The sequence below is a fragment of the Microcebus murinus genome, chromosome 2 (assembly GCF_040939455.1).
Source record: "Microcebus murinus isolate Inina chromosome 2, M.murinus_Inina_mat1.0, whole genome shotgun sequence".
In the NCBI taxonomy this organism is placed as follows: Eukaryota; Metazoa; Chordata; class Mammalia; order Primates; family Cheirogaleidae; genus Microcebus; species Microcebus murinus.
The window spans coordinates 59,861,325-59,878,279 of record NC_134105.1 but is presented as its reverse complement, the minus strand read 5'-3'; the positions used below and the strand labels follow the sequence as shown (position 1 = coordinate 59,878,279).

Here is a 16,955-nt window from a genome sequence, read left to right as displayed (position 1 = left end):
ATATGTAACCAAAGTGTCTGTACCACCATAAATTCTGAAATTAAAAAAAGTGAACAAGAGCCTGAATAAAACTTTTAAAAAATAAAATATTCAAATGGCCAATATATTATACATATAAAAAAACACGTTCAACCTCCTTAAATAGGAAAATGCAAATTAAAACCACAGGGCAATACCACTATTTACCAACCACTATGGCTAATATTTTAAAACTGGCAATATCAGGTTTTGGGGAAGAGCAATGGGAGTTCTCATACACTGATGATGAGAAGGTAAATTGATACAATTATTTTAAAAAACATTTTGGCATTATCTATTAAAATCAAAGATATATATATATACTCCTTGACTCAGAAATTCTTCTCCTAACTATATACCCAATAAATATGTGTTCACCATTATATTAAGAGACAGATACAAGATTATTTAGCAGTACTATTTCTAATTGCCAAAACCTGTCACAATTCCATAGTACAACAGTCATGAAATGGATAAATAATGGCATATTCATACAGTGGAATATTATACAGCAATGCAAATAAATGGGCTAAAGCTACATGAAAGAGGATAGTTAAATCTCACAAACATAATGTTGACTAGAAGAAGTGAGACATAAAAAATATACACTGAATGATTCCTTATATGTAAAGTTTTTAAAAGAACAAATAAATTACAGAAAAATACCAAAAAAGTGATTACTAAAAGTAGCTTCTCTTTGGAGGGAGACAGAAAATAATGAATGGCTTTTATTGGGTGGTGGGCAGATGGGAAGGGGGAGGAGGGGAAGGATATATACTTACAAAATAGGTGCGATGTGCACCACCTGGGGGTAGGACATGCTTGATGTTTTGGTAAGGCGGGGAGGGGGGCGGGGGAAGGAATGGCAGGGGCAATATATGTAACCCTAACAATACTTGTACCTCCATAATATGATAAAATAAAAGAAAAAAAATAAAAGAAAATAATTAATGGGAAAAAGCAGAAGGTAAATTCTTGGAGTACTGGCAATATCTATTTCTTTACCTAGGTGGTGATTACATGGATGGTTATTTTGTAATAAATCAATGAGCATTACATTTTTTGCACAAGTTTCTATATGTACATTATTTCTCATTACCTTAAAAAAGGCTAAAAATGATAATAAACAAAAAGGCAGTAAGAAAACAAGGAGAGTATACTCTTCTGGAAGGCAAAGGGATGAAATATTCAAGAAGAGTGTATCAAATTTTGCTGCTAGGTCAAGTACAATGAGCACTGCATTAACCACTGGATTTAGCAATATGAAGATCATTGGTGCCCTTGATAAGAAAAGTTTTAGTATAGTTGTAGATGAAGATCTGATTTAAAGGGGTTTGGAGAGAAAAGGAGAGCAAGTAGAGACATCAATTACAGATAATGATTTTAAGAAATTTTGTTGTAAAGAGAAACAGTAATAGGAGAAAAGTAAAAGGGGAAGTAATACCAAGCAAAAAAAAATGCATTTTATTTGTTTGTTTTAATAAAGTGATAACACCAAGTTTGTATGCCAATAAAAACAAACAAATAAAGAGGTGAAAATTAACAGACACAAGACAGGGAAAATTCTGAAGTGCTGTCACTGAAAAGGCAAGAAGACAAGGAATCCAGTGCACAAGATCAGTGGTGGCATTAGATTCTCAAGAGTGCAAATCCTACTGTAAACTGTGTATGTGAGGAATCTAGGTTGCAGGCTTCTTATGAGATGCTAATACCTGATAATCTGAGGTGAAGCTGATGTGGTGATGCTAGTGCTGGGGAGCAGCTGCAAATACAGATTATCATTAGCAGAGATGTTTGGCTGCACAATAAATGTAATGTGCATGAATCACCCTGAAACCATCCCTTCCACCCTGGTCTGTGGAAAAATTGTCTTCTATTAAACCCGTCCCTGGTCAAAAAGGTTGGGGAACAATGGGGTAAGGGAAGGAATTGGTATTAAAGTAAATAATGGAGCAGACAGAAGGTGAGGGGTGGAAAAAAATAAATAAAGTAAATAACACCATTTCCTATAACATACCACACGCCCCCTAATCTCAGAGGCTTAATATTAATACAATAATAATTTATTTTTTGTTTACACAAAGTCCAACATGGTTCTGCTATGGATGGAAGGGCAGCCTTCCACAGGGACTCAGGTTCCTTCTATCTTGTGGCTTCACCATTCCTCTGCTGGATCCTCTGCATCCAGTTAGAAAAGGGGGAAAGAGCAAATCCTTTATGGGTGAAAGAATATGTGGCATTTATCACTTCTACTTACATTCCACTGGCCAAAACATAGTCACTCTCTCTAGAAGGGAGGCTGAGAAACATAATCTAGCTGTATACCCAGAAATTAGAGGATATATAGGTTTTGCTGAATATATGGTGGTCACTGCCAGAAAGGTGCTAAAGGTCAAAGGAGAGAGAAGATGGATTTAAACAATTTCTGAGCTCATGAAAAAAACAAATTTATAATGAAAATATAGAATGTCTGCTTGGCAGCCTTAAGAATGCTCTGAATACATGAGAGTCAAAGCTGCTAGTTTTGGGGTAGTAAAGAGGAAGAATGATTTGAGTGCCAATAAGGAGCAAGGAGGACACCAACTTTCAACTCCCGAATAGGAGGAAGGTGAGAAGGAAAACCACCACCACCACCACCACTTAAGAGTGGTGCAAAACACCACTCTTCTGCAAAGAGTTCTGCAAAACACCAATCATAAAAGAAGATACAAGTTTCAAGAAGGTCAAGAATAAGAGAGATTTTGCTAATAACTGACCTTGAGTGCCAGAGAGGAAAATTAAAGTGTCATGGGATGGATAGGGGTGGAAATAAACACCAAAAAGCTGATGAACAGAGCCATAAGGAGATTGTTGTCCAAAATGAGGAATAATTTGGAAACACTGGGTTTCTTGTGGTTACTTCCATGAACAGGGACAGGATTAAACAGATTATTCTTGATGGTTCAAAAACAAATAGTGGTTCAATCAAACTTTGGTTAACAGAAACACCTAAAGTGAAGGCTGGTGGGGAGAATGGTTTTGACAGAAGCAGGAAAAAACTCTGGGGCTCCAACTGACCCTTGCTGATAAAAATATGAAGTTTTGTAGAAAAATGGTCTTGCCCTAAGGACACATGGGCAATCACTTTACACCTGCTCACTAGAGTCTGTATAGCAGTGGTTCTCAACTGGGTGAAATTTTGCCCCCTCAGAGGACATGTGGCAATGAAAGCATTTTTGGTTGTTGTAATTGGGAGGATGCTACTGGCATCTAGTGGTAGAGGCCAGAGATGCTGTTGAACATCATCACAGGACAGTAGTCCCCTACGACAAAAAATTACCTAGCTCCAAATGTCAATAATGACTCCTGCTATAGAAAAGCAGTCTTACTACAAGCACACAGGTGCTCTCTTAACCTTTTAGTTCACTGGTGATTTTTTTTCCCTACTTGTTCTTTCTCTGTCACCCTTCCCAACCCTACCCTACCTTGCTAGCTTTGAGGAAGTAAGCTTCTCTGAATTCTACAACTGCAAGGAACTAAATGCTGCCAACAACCACATCAGTAGGGCAGTGGCTTCTTCCCCATTTGAGTTCTCCAGATGAATACCTCATCCTGGCTCACAGTATGACTTCAGCTTATGAGACACTAAGCAGAATAATATGCTAAAATGTACGTAAACTCCTGATGCATGCAGAAATGTGAGATAATAAATATGTATTTATTGTTTTAAGCTGCAAAGGTTGTAGTAATCTGTTGCATAGCAATAGAAAACTAACACAGAGTTCCTTTGCAGTTTGCTCCTTTGAGACCAGCAAGGGAGAGAGAGTCTGATTATTGAGAAGTGGGAGACAATTCTCCACTGGTCTTTTGCATTTCCACACATATTGTGTACAGAGGCACTGATTGCCTTTATTCTGGACAATATTTCTGAGACGAATAACCTTGAAAGATAAACTGTCTTCCTCTAGAGCAAACAGCAGGTTTGGTAACAGTCTTGGAAGATAGGAGTTGGTATCTCCCTCCAGAACAACAGGCAGGCATACTTACTGCACATTATAAAACACTCCCCTCTCTAAGCTCAGCAATTCTCTCTTGTTTTACATTTCATACACAGGTGTCACCTGGCCCTCTTCACAACACCCTTGTTGGAAATGGAGCTTGGAGAACGAGTGCAAAGAAATGCTGATTCTCTGGTTATTGCCATAGCTGTGAATACTAAAGTCCTTTTTCTCTGACCCAGGAGTCTTGTGTCTTCTGTCAGCATCTATTATATCAAACTGCAGCTAGCTTGCAAATAGGGTAGAATATCAGATCTGTTACAGTTCTTGATAATATTATGCTGTAATTGCTTTTTTCTCAAAACCCAAATATCACGTTGGAGTATAAGTTCTTTGGATCACAGATGTATTTATTGTATCTCTAGCACTTACCACAATGCTTGGTAAAATAATCACTTGTTAATGAATGAAAGAAAGAGCCATGTACTGCAGAAACTCTATATACCAGTCTGAAATCATTTTAAAAAAATGGGCCGGGCGTGGTGGCTCACGCCTGTAACCCTAGCACTCTGGGAGGCCGAGGCAGGCGGATTGCTCGAGGTCAGGAGTTCAGCCTGAGCAAGACCCCGTCTCTACTAAAAATAGAAAGAAATTAATTGACCAACTAAAAATATATATATACAAAAAATTAGCCGGGCATGGTGGTGCATGCCTGTAGTCCCAGCTACTTGGGAGGCTGAGGCAGGAGGATCACTTGAGCCAGGAGATTGAGGTTGCTGTGAGCTAGGCTGACGCCACGGCACTCACTCTAGCCTGGGCAACAAAGTGAGACTCTGTCTCAAAAAAAAAAAAAAAAAAGAAAAGTTATTCAAAATAAAGCCATAACTCTGGGTAAAAACTAGAAAAATATATTTAATATCAACATTTTAAAATGTTGGAAGAAGTATTTTGGAAATTCATACTATAAAACATAAATATGCTTAATGTAATACATTAAATGTAATACAGAAAGAAAAGACATTTGTGCTAATTAAAATAAGAAATTTAAGCTTTATTCTCAATGAACATTTATTTTTTTTTTTTTTTTTTGAGACAGAGTCTCGCTTTGTTGCCCAGGCTAGAGTGAGTGCCATGGCGTCAGCCTAGCTCACAGCAACCTCAAACTCCTGGCTCAAGCAATCCTCCTGCCTCAGCCTCCCGAGTAGCTGAGACTACAGGCATTTGCCACCATGCCCGGCTAATTTTTTATATATATTAGTTGGCCAATTAATTTCTTTCTATTTATAGTAGAGACGGGGTCTCACTCTTGCTCAGGCTGGTTTCGAACTCCTGACCTCGAGCAATCCGCCTGCCTCGGCCTCCCAGAGAGCTAGGATTACAGGCGTGAGCCACCGCGCCCAGCTCAATGAACATTTATGATTAGAAAACATGAATTTTCTAAAAATCAATATTCCTAAGGAGAAAGTATAATAACTCATTTTAGGTGAAAAATTCCATACTGGAAATTTTCCAAGAACATTTAGTTTATTCAGAAGTTTAAGCTAATCATATAATTCAGGCAACAGAACATTTAGTTCATTCACAAGTTTTACCAAATCATGCAATTTAACCAGCACAAGTCTGAACTAATTTTGTAAATATTATATTTAATTAAGACATATGCTTTTATTAAATAAAGAGCAAGCCTCATTTAAAATGTATTTCCAGATGGTTATAAAAACAGTAACTGAAGTATAAGGAATATTTAAAGTCATGAATCATGCATAAAGTTTAATATATTGCTTAAGTTTTCTTAAAAGTTAGTAAATCTCATCTGAAAAGTGTAACAAAAGGCCTCCACAAAGGACAGATGTGCTGGTAAAAAAAATATTTACAACTACGACTCTCCTCCTAAAACTAATATTTACTTTAGTTTAAACATGGAAAGCAACATTAACCATTAAAAACATTATAAGGCTATTTATAGAAGACATAAAAGTGGCTAATAAGCATCTTTAGATGCTGACATTATTAGTCATAATGGAAATGCAAATCGAAACCATGAGATACCAGTGCACATCCACTAAGATCACTAGAATAAAAAAGTCAGATTATAACTGAATGTGGAAAAATTAGAGCCCTCAAACACTGCTAGTGGGTATGTAAAATGATAAAGTCACTTTGGAAAACAGTCTGGTAGTTTCTCAAATGATTAAACATAGAGTTATCACATGACTTTTTCAAAAACGGAAAAAACTCAAATGTCCCTCAACTAACAAATGGATAAAGAATATGTGTTATATCCATATGGAATATTATTTGTCAATAAAAAGAATGAAGTACTGATGCATGCTAAAACATGAATGAAACTTGAAAACATTATGCTAAGTAAAAAATATGGTCACAAAAGGCTACCTATACATGTTATATGATTCCAATTATATAAAATGTCCAAGATAGGCAAATCTATAGAGATAGACAATAGATTAGTGGTTGCCCGGTGGGCTAAGGAGGGGGATTAGGAGGAATGCAAAATTACTTCAAATGGGTTCAGGGTTCTAAAATGAACTGTTATGATGGTTGGAAAACTCTGTGAATGTACTAAAAACAATTGAATTGTAAACTTTATTTTATTTTATTATTTTATTTTATTTGAGACAGAGTCTCACTTTGTTGCCCAGGCTAGAGTGAGTGCCATGGCATCAGCCTAGCTTACAGCAACCTCAAACTCCTGGGCTCAAGCAATCTTCCTGCCTCAGCCTCTGAGTAGCTGGGACTACAGGCATGTGCCACCATGCCCAGCTAATTTTTTCTCTATATATATTAGTTGGCCAATTAATTTCTTTCTATTTATAGTAGAGACGGTGTCTCGCTCTTGCTCAGGCTGGTTTTGAACTCCTGACCTCAAGTAATCTGCCAGCCTCGGCCTCACAGAGTGCTAGGATTACAGGTGTGAGCCACCGTGCCCGGCCCAAATTGTAAACTTTAAATGGGTGAATTATATGCTATGTAATTATATCTCAATAAGGTATTTTATTTAAAAATTGTAAGATATATACAAGTTAAACATATAAAAACAATAGCATAATGATAGGGAAGGGGTATTGTAAGGTTCTTACACTATATGTGAAGTGGTATATTATTTGAAGGTGGACTGATTTCAGCCAAAGATATAGTCTATAAACCCTAAATCCAGCATTAAAATAACAAAAATTAATTATATTTAATAAGCCAACAAAGGAAATGAAATAGAATCATAAAATACTTAATACAAAAGAAGGCAGAAGAAAAGAAAAAAGGGAGCAAATAGATGAAACAAATAAGAAAAAAAAATGCCAAGATGGCAGATTTAAAAGGAAACATACCAATAATCTCATTAAATGTAAATGAAATAAACACTCAATTTAAAGTAAGATATTCTCTGATATTTTACAAAAAACTAACACCAAAATATGGTGCCCACAAGAAACCCACCTGAAGTATTAAGACAAAAAAAAATGGTGAACTAGCACCTCTTATATTATCCAGGATACAGATCGAGCCCATCCTTTGAAGTGAGGCATCACAAGGATGGAAAAACATGTGTAGTCGCTATCAAATTGGTACTAACTGATCAACACCAAGGTGTTCACATGGTAGTAATACTCACTGGGTGTCAGTCATGTCAGGGAGGGATAGGGGGGTAAACCCACAACTAATGGAAGCAGAGTGCACTATATGGGGGAAGGTCACGCTTGCAAACCTGGCTTGGGCAAGGAAAACACATTACATGTATCCAAAATGTTTGTACCACCATAATATCCTGAATTTTAAAAATAAATAAATAAAAGCTATTATCAAGAAAAAAATAATAAACATAAAAAACAAAAATAGGCCGGGCGCTGTGGCTCACGCCTGTAATCCTAGCTCTTGGGAGGCCGAGGCGGGCGGATTGCTCAAGGTCAGGAGTTCAAAACCAGCCTGAGCAAGAGCGAGACCCCATCTCTACTATAAATAGAAAGAAATTAATTGGCCAACTGATATATATATAAAAAAAATTAGCCGGGCATGGTGGCACATGCCTGTAGTCCCAGCTACTTGGGAGGCTGAGGCAGGAGGATCGCTTGAGCCCAGGAGTTTGAGGTTGCTGTGAGCTAGGCTGACGCCATGGCACTCACTCTAGCCTGGACAACAAAGTGAGACTCTGTCTCAAAAAAAAAAAAAAAAAAACAAAAATAGGGCCAAGCACAGTGGCTCAGGCCTGTACTTTAGGCATCCACTTTAGGAGGCCAAGGAGGGAGGATTGCTTGAGGCCAGGAACTTGAGACTCGTCTCAGCAAGAGCAAGACCCCATCTTTACAAAAAAATCAAAAAATTAGCCAGGTATGGTGATGTGTGTCTGTAGTCCCAGCTACACGGGAGGCTGAAGCAGGAGAATCATTTCACCTGAGAGTCTGAGGTTGCAGTGAGCTATGATGATGCCATTATACTCTAGCTTGGGTGACAAAGCAAGATCCTGTCTCAAAAAAAGAAAAAAGAAGAAAGAAAGCTGGAGTGGCTATTAATATTAGACACAGTAGATTTCAGAGCAAAAAATATTACTAGGAATAAAGAATGTCATTTCATAATGATGAAAGTTTCAATTCATAAAGAAGATATAGCAATCTTAAATGTTTATGTACTCAATAATAGAGCTTTACATTAGATAAAACTTATAGAACTGCAAACATATATACAAATTCAGAATTGTACTTGGAGATTCTGACATCCCTTCTTAATAAGTGACAGAATAAATAGACCAAAAAGAAAAGTCAAAATTCAGTAAGGATATAGGAGGCTTGAAGAACATTATCAATCAACTTGAACTAACTGACATTTATGGAATACTCCAGCCAAAACTAGCAAAATACACATTCTCTTCAAATTCACAGGGAACATTTACCAAAATAGACCCTATTCTGGGCTATAAAAACAGTGTCAATTAAGTTAAAAGGATCTATATTATACAACATATGTTCTCTAATCATAGAGAATTAAATTAGAAACCAGTAACAAAAAGATACATGGAAAGTCCTCAAATATTGAAAATGAAATAACCCATACATCAAAGAAAAAAATTTTAGAAAGAAATTAGACAGTATTTTGAAATTTTTTCATGAAAAAGAAAACACAACATATCAAAAATTGTGTAATACAGCTAAACCATTACTCAGAGGGAAATTTATAGCATTAAGTGCCTATATTAGAAAAGAAAAAGGTCACAAATCAATGACCTCAGCTTCTTCCTTCACAATCTCAAAAAAGTAAACTAGGCAAAGACTAAGCAGAAGAATGAAAATAAAACTGATAAACCAGAAATCAATGAAATAGAAAAACAGGAAAAGAAATTAAGGAGAAATCAATTAAATCAAAAGCTGATTCCTTGAGAATACCAAAAATAAATTGATAACAATCTAGTCAGGCTGTTAAGAAAAATAAAAAGAGAACACATTAAAGTTATAAATATCAGGAAGGAGAGAATACATCACTGCAAATTTCACAAATACAAAAAGAATAATAAGGAAGCTATTATGATCCATTTTATGCCAATAAATTTGAAAGGTTGGGTGAAATGACAAATTCCTTGAAAGACACAAGCTACCAAAGCTTATTCAAGAAGAAGCAGACAGGCTGGGTACGGTGGCTCACACCTGTAATCCTAGCACTCTGGGAGGCTGAGGCAGGCGGATTGCTTGAGGTTAGGAGTTCAAAACCAGCCTGAGCAAGAACAAGACCCCGTCTCTAGTATAAATAGAAAGAAATTAATTGGCCAACTAATAAATATAGAAAAAATTAGCAGGGCATGGTGGTGCATGCCTGTAGTCCCAGCTACTTGGGAGGCTGAGGCAGGAGGCTCGCTTAAGCCCAGGAGTTGGAGGTTGCTGTGAGCTAGGCTGACGCCATGGCACTCACTCTAGCCTGGACAACAAAGTGAGACTCTGCCTCAAAATAAAAAAAAAAAGAAGAAGCAGATAGCTTGAATAGCACCATATCTATTTTAAAAGTTGAGTTTATAGTTAAAAACCTTCCTATAAATAAAATGCCAGGTTCTAATGGCTTAGTTTGTGAATTCTAGCAAATATTTAAGGAAGAAATAATACCAGTTCTATATAAACTCTACCAGAAAATTAAAGAGGAAGCCAGCCACCTCCAGACATCAGTTGTCTTAGGTTACCACCCATTTATACATATTGAATTATAAGGTACTTCAATTATTTAAAGAATCTTTCTGTTTTGTACCTGATCAACAGCTGAACTTTTCTACCTAGTGTTGCTTTTATTATAAATGAACCTCAAGAATGTTTTCTCTACAATATGGAAAGACTTCCCAAATATAGATTAGCCTTCAATGGATTTGCAAAAGTAATCAAATTTTAAATCAAGTTTTACTAGTGTGCAAGGCTTCTGTCTTTTTTAAGCATGTGGACAAAAATATATTAATATTTGTATTTGGATAAATATTGTTTAGTTCACCTTAAACAGAAGAATGAAAACCATTTATTACTTTCCTTATAGGATGTATCTATAAGCACTATTGAAATTTGAAAAATAACCAGAGAATATGTTGCTTCATTCTTAAAGGTTAAGAATATTTGAAGACTAATCAAACTTCACATAATGATCACTTTTGAACAATCTATAATCTTTAGCTCCAATATAATTTTTACTTATTTATTAGGCAAACATTATTACAGCCTAAGTTTTTGAAAATTACATATAACTCCTTCAGTAAATATTTGATTAATGAAAATATGCTCATTCGTCAACTATCTAAAAAACTTTTTATTTACTTTTTACTTTTTATTTATATATACGATAACATATTAGGAAAAAAGTTTCCATTAAAAACTCATAAAAATACTCTAGGTATCAATAATGAAGTACTTACCCAAGCCATTTTGGTATTTTTTAATTGTTACATTACAAGTTCTATCACATAAATAATGTATCATTATATAACATATAATATATATATATATATATGTAAACATACCGTGTCTTGCTTTGGAATTTGCACTAAAACAGAAAGAAGCTGTTCTGTATCAAGAAATCTTGATATAACTGAAACAAACCAAAAAATGTGTGAACATTTAAACTTTATGGTACAGTTAAAAAAGTAGACTATGTAAAATATTACACTTGAACAATAAAATAATACAGTTCTGCCTGAAAATATTACTTATTTTGTCTTCTTTATTTATCTTATATATAAAAAGAATAAAAAAATAAATTCTAATGTTCCTTTCTTAATTTTGATTATTCACAATCTCTCCTCAAAATTTGACACTGTTGATCATCCTTTCTGCTATGGTTGAGTATCCCTGCAAAAACTCATGCTGGAACCTTAATTGCCAATACAATAATGCTAGGAGATGGAACCTTTAAGAGGTCGGGCCTAATGGGAAGTGTCTGGGTCACAGGGCTCCACTCTGTCATGACAGCTTGGTGCCATTCTTGAAGTGCTGAGTGAGTTTTTGCTCTCATGAAATGGGATTAATTCTTACAGAAATAGACTAGAATGGGTTGTGTTGGAAAGCAAGGATGCCCCTCGTTTTGCCTCTTCACACATGCCCATTTCACCTTTGACCTTCTGCCTTGTTATGACACAGCACGAAAGCTCTCACCAGAAGCCAAGCAGATACCAGTGCCATGCTCTTGGACTTTCCAGCTACCAGAGCCAAATAAACCTCTTTTCTTCATAAATTACCCAGCCTTAAGTATTCTGTTATAGCAATGCTAAATGGACTCCTTCTTGAAACTCTACTTCTGTGGCTTTTGGATGTTGTCTATCCCAATATCCCAATTTTCTTCTCATCTTTCTGATCTCTACTTTTCTTCATGATAGTTAAAAGATGCTTAGTTTAAAAGCATAGTTCAACACTAATCATGTAACCTTCCTGAAAGTTACCCTCTGAACTCTAGTTGTTCTTATCTTTTAAATGCTGATAACATATACCAGCATAATATCAGGTTTGTTTTGAGAATTAAGTGAGACAATATGTGTGCTAGCGTTGAAATATATCCCCCAAAGTTCATGTTTTGGAAACTTAATCCCCAGTGCAACAATGTTGAGAAGCAGGACCTTTAAGATGTGATCAGGTCATGAGGGCTCTGTCCTCATGAATTAATTAATGCTGTTATCATAGGAGTGGGTTCTTGATTAAAGAGTGAGTTTGGCTCCCTTCCTCTCTCATGCATACACATACTCTCTTGCCCTTCCACTATATTACATACGATGAAGCAAGAAGCCCCTCATCAGATCCAAGCCCCTTGACAATGAACTTCTCTTTAACCTCAGCACGGTTGGGGAAAAAAAAATTTTTTTTTAAATAAATTAAATAAATAAATAAAAGACTTTGGACTTCTCAGCCTCCAGAACTGTAATAAACTTCTTTTCTTTATAAACTTTCCAATCTCAGATATTCTGTTATAGCAGTACAAAACAAAGACAGAAAATTGGTACTGAGACTGGGGTTGGTGCTATAACAAATACCTGAAAATGTGGAAGTGGTTTTGAAACTAGGTAATGGGTAGTGGCTAGAAAAATTTGGACGAGAAGGCTAGAAGAAATCTAGATTGCTGTGAACATAGTCTTTAGGACGATTCTAGTGAGGGCTCAGAAAAAAGAGTAGAAATATAGGGAAAGTCTACAGCTTCTTAGAGATTACTTAAGTCATCGTGATTAGAATGTTGGTAGAAATATGGAAGGTAAAGGTTATTCTGATGAGGTCTCAGATGGAACTGAGAAACAAAATATTGGAAACTAGAGTAAAGGCTATCCTTGTTGTACAGTTGTAAAGAATGTGGGAGAATTATGTCCACATCTTAGGAATTTGTAGAGGGCAGAACTTAAGAGCAATGAACCAGGGTATCTAGCAGCAAAGCATACGAGATGCTGCATGACTTCTTCTGGCCACTTACAGTAAAATGAGAGAAGTGGGAAATAATTTAAAGATGAAATTTTATAATGAAAAGGAAAGCAGAATGAAAAGATTTGAAAAACTCTCAGCCTGACCACATAAAGAATAAAAAACAATGTTTGGCAAGGAATACTAACAGGACAGCCAAGTGACTGTTTGGTAAAGAGATTAATATAAATAGAAAGAAGTCAGGTTCTATTCATCAGGATAATGGGAGAATGACCCTAAGGCATTTCAGAGATCTCTGAGGCAAGCCAGGACATTGAGGACAAAGTTTCCAGAGAGGTGCCCATAGAACTTCCACATTCACTGTCCTGCACCACCTCCAGACTGTGCTCCCTAAATACTGGCCTCTTAGCACTGTAACTGCTATTATAATCTTCATTATGTTTAACACTATTATCAGATTTTACATGTGATTCCACTAGTCAGACTCTCATAAGCCCTCAATAATATTGTTCTTTTTCTTTCCAGGCTTTTCCTTCTTTCTTTCCCCAAATCTATCATTATAACCAGAATGTTTCTAAAATAATAATTGGATCATATTACTCTCTTGGTTCAGAATCATCAGCTCCATATTGCCTGAAGGAAAATATTCAGACTCTTTAGTATTATATAAAGGACCTTCATAATCTTATCTCCATCCTCATTCCTGCCATTCCCCAAGGCTTCAAGTCATAAATAACTACCGGCCAAGCCTTAAATACAACAAGCTGTTTTGTATCAATGTAAGTACAATCAATGAAGCTTATGCTAATCCTAACTTCACAAGCTTCCCAGAAAAACAAATGTCCTCTAGAAAGTAAATACTGTTCAAGATCATAGCCAATGGCACGCATACCAGATCTTTATCCTGGCCACTATATCTAAAAGAAACCATCTTTGTTACTCCTTTGAACATCAACTTAATGTAGAGATAAGGTAGAAAAGGGAAGTCCAGAGAGCTTGAATTCAGCCGTTTTTGACTGTCACCTGACCCTAACCACTCTGAACAAGGAAGTTGCTAGCAAGTTGCTGGCCCGTGACCACTCAAAGATTGATGAATTACTAAACCAGATGCCTTATAAACTGTTTGCGCTCACCATTTTGTGACAGTAGTTTATGATTAAACTTTATGGCCTGATCACAAGACAATGCTGGTCACATATGGCTGATTTCCAATGGAGTTTCTGACTATTTAAAAACATTACAATTGCCCCACAAGAGGTCCCCTCATACTCGGAAGAGGACCACTACTCTGTGGGGTAGGATCTGCTGTCTGTTTCTGTCTCAATAAACTTTATGTCACTAGTTGGCTCTCACTCGAATTCTTTCTGTGCAAAGCCAAGAACCTACTTGTTGAGTTCAGGTATCTCCCTTCACTGGGATCCCACCCCTGCATCAAATGTACCTTGCTCAGGCATGTTCCCTTTGTCTTAAAAATCATTGCTAGGATTCTCCTGTTGCCAAAATCCTATTCATTTCTTTAAGACAAAGCTGAAATATTACCACTGTGAATCCCACCTGGATTCTAGCTTTATCCCAGCTCTCTTCTCTGTGTTCCCATAAAATACTCAATTATTATTATATTTATCATCACACTGTATCATAATTATTTATTCAGAGTTCTGTTTCCCTAATAGTGATATGAGGTCCTTAAAGACAGAAACTTAAGCTTAATGTTCCTCATCTTTTTATCCCTAACACCTATAGAATGCCTATAATAAAGTAGGTACTGGGGATTTTTTTCATAAGGTTTAGATTCTTATATTTTAATAAATCACCCTCCTATCCTCCCACCTTGCCTTATGTCCTGTTCCTCTACTTAACTGCATGTTAGGATAAATTTTAATCTATTCAGAGATAGAAAACATAGAAATGTTTAACATTTGTAGATGCCAATTTAAAGCTTTCAATTGTAAGGAATTAAAAAACTTAAAATATATCAAAATTAAAGTTTCAAAGAAAATCCAAGTTTTTCAGCAAAATCTCATCATACAAAACAGTATTATCTGGGGAAGAACAGAATATAAATTTTAACAAGTTCGACAATGAATCAATAACAAATATGAATATCTGTTACGGCCTAGCCTTATATGGGAGCCATCCACCAAAACACGAATTTACGATATAGTAAGGTAAGTGCCATAACAAGGTACTATAGGAAACATGTAGAAATGATGCCTAACACAGACTTCCAGAGTTCCAGAGTCAGAGAGGCTTTCAGCAGAAGTGACATCTAAACTGGAATAACAACAGATGAACTGCAGTTATTAATAGCTAAAGAGTAGCTTGGGGCCGGGCGCGGTGGCTCAGGCCTATAATCCTAGCACTCTGGGAGGAAGAGGCAGGAGGATTGCTCAAGGTCAGAAGTTTGAAACCAGCCTGAGCAAGAGCAAGACCCGTCTCTACTATAAATAGAAAGAAATTAATTGGCCAACTAATATATATACATAGAAAAAATTAGCTGGGCATGGAGGCACATGCCTGTAGTCCCAGCTACTCAGGAGGCTGAGGCAGGAGGACTGCTTGAGTCCAGGAGTTTGAGGTTGTTGTGAGCTAGGCTGACACCATGGCACTCACTCTAGCCTGGGCAACAAAGTGAGACTCTGTCTCAAAAAAAAAAAAAAAAAAAAAAAAAAGAGTAGCTTGGGAGGAGGCATTGTAGGGAAGAAAGAGGAAATAGTCTAGGCAAAAACTATAGAGTACCAAGGCCAGAAAATGAAAGTAGATATGTTCAAGTAACTTAAAGAAGTTTAATTATACTACAAGGAACAGTGGAAAGTGAGGAGTAGCAAAGGATGCTATGGGAGATGACAGGTAAAGAGCCATATAGAAGAGTTTAGACTTTATTCTAAATGCAATGAGAAGAGACTGAAGGAGTTTATGTAGGTGAGTATGTGGTGGCCACCCAAAGATGTTCACTTCCTAATCCCTGGAATTTGTGAATATGTTAACTAATAAAAGGAACTTTCTAGATGGGACTCAGTTAAGGATCCTGAGGTGGAGAGATTATCCTGGATCATCTCCTGATCTCAATGTAAACACAAAGGTCCTTACAAGAGAGTGGCAGGAGGATCAGAGTCAGAGAGAGAAGATATAAGTACAACAGCAGAGGCCAGAGCAGAGAAGATGCTATATTGTGGCTTTAAAGGTGGAGGAAGGGCCACAAGCCAAGGAAGGCCGGTGGCCTCTAGAGACTGAAAAGAACAAGGAAATGGATTTTTCCCTAGAGCTTCCAAAAGAAATGGAGACCTGCTGACACATTGATTTTAGCACAGTGAAACTGATTTAAGACCTCCAGAACAGAAGACAATTTGGGTTGGACATGGTGGCTCATGTCTGTTATCCTAGCACTCTGGGAAGCCAAGGCAGGAGGATCACTTGAGCTCAGGAGATCATGACCAGCCTCAGCAAGATTGAGACCCCATCTCTACTAAAAATAGAAAAATTTAGCCAATTGTGGTAGACCACATCTGCAGTCCCAGTTACTGGGGAGGCTGAGGCAGGAGGATCTCCTCAGCCCAGGAGTTTGAGGTTACAGTGAGCCATAATGACACCACTGCACTCTAACTGGGAGACAAAGCAAGACTCTGTTTCAAAAAAAAAAAACCAAAAGACAATATGAAGACACACAGGGAGAACACCATATGACGACAGCTGCAGAGAATGGAGTGACAGATCTGCAAGCCAAGACATGCCATTGACTGACAGCCACCACCAGAAGCTAGGAAGAGAAAAAGAAGAATTCTCTCCTATAGGTTTCAGGAGTGTTCATGGCCCTACCAACACCTCAGTTTCAGCTTCTAGCTTCCAGAACTGTGAGATAAAAATTTTCTGTTATTTTAAATCATGGGGTATGAAGTACTTTTTTACATCAGCCCTAGGAAACTAATATACCCCATTTGTTGTTAATTACCTAGTCTGGACAAATCTTCCCTTCTCTGAAAATCACCATGAAGGAAAAGAATTATAAGGTATCTATGAAAAAAAAAAAAAAACCCACAGAAAAAATGGAAAAAAATAGCATCCAGAAAATCAAAATATAAAACACCTCTGAATG

At 36.7% G+C, this 16,955-nt stretch overlaps 1 protein-coding gene across 1 annotated transcript in view; it reads right to left on the bottom strand.

Annotated features, from left to right (window-relative positions):
* The window catches only part of MSH4 (mutS homolog 4), a 93,967-nt gene that overhangs the window by 53,338 nt on the left and 23,674 nt on the right, over positions 1 to 16,955 (bottom strand). The window contains exon 8 of the mRNA XM_075999426.1: positions 10,987 to 11,054. Within this exon, the coding sequence (XP_075855541.1) occupies positions 10,987 to 11,054 (68 nt within the window). The remainder of the gene's footprint in view (positions 1 to 10,986; positions 11,055 to 16,955) is intronic.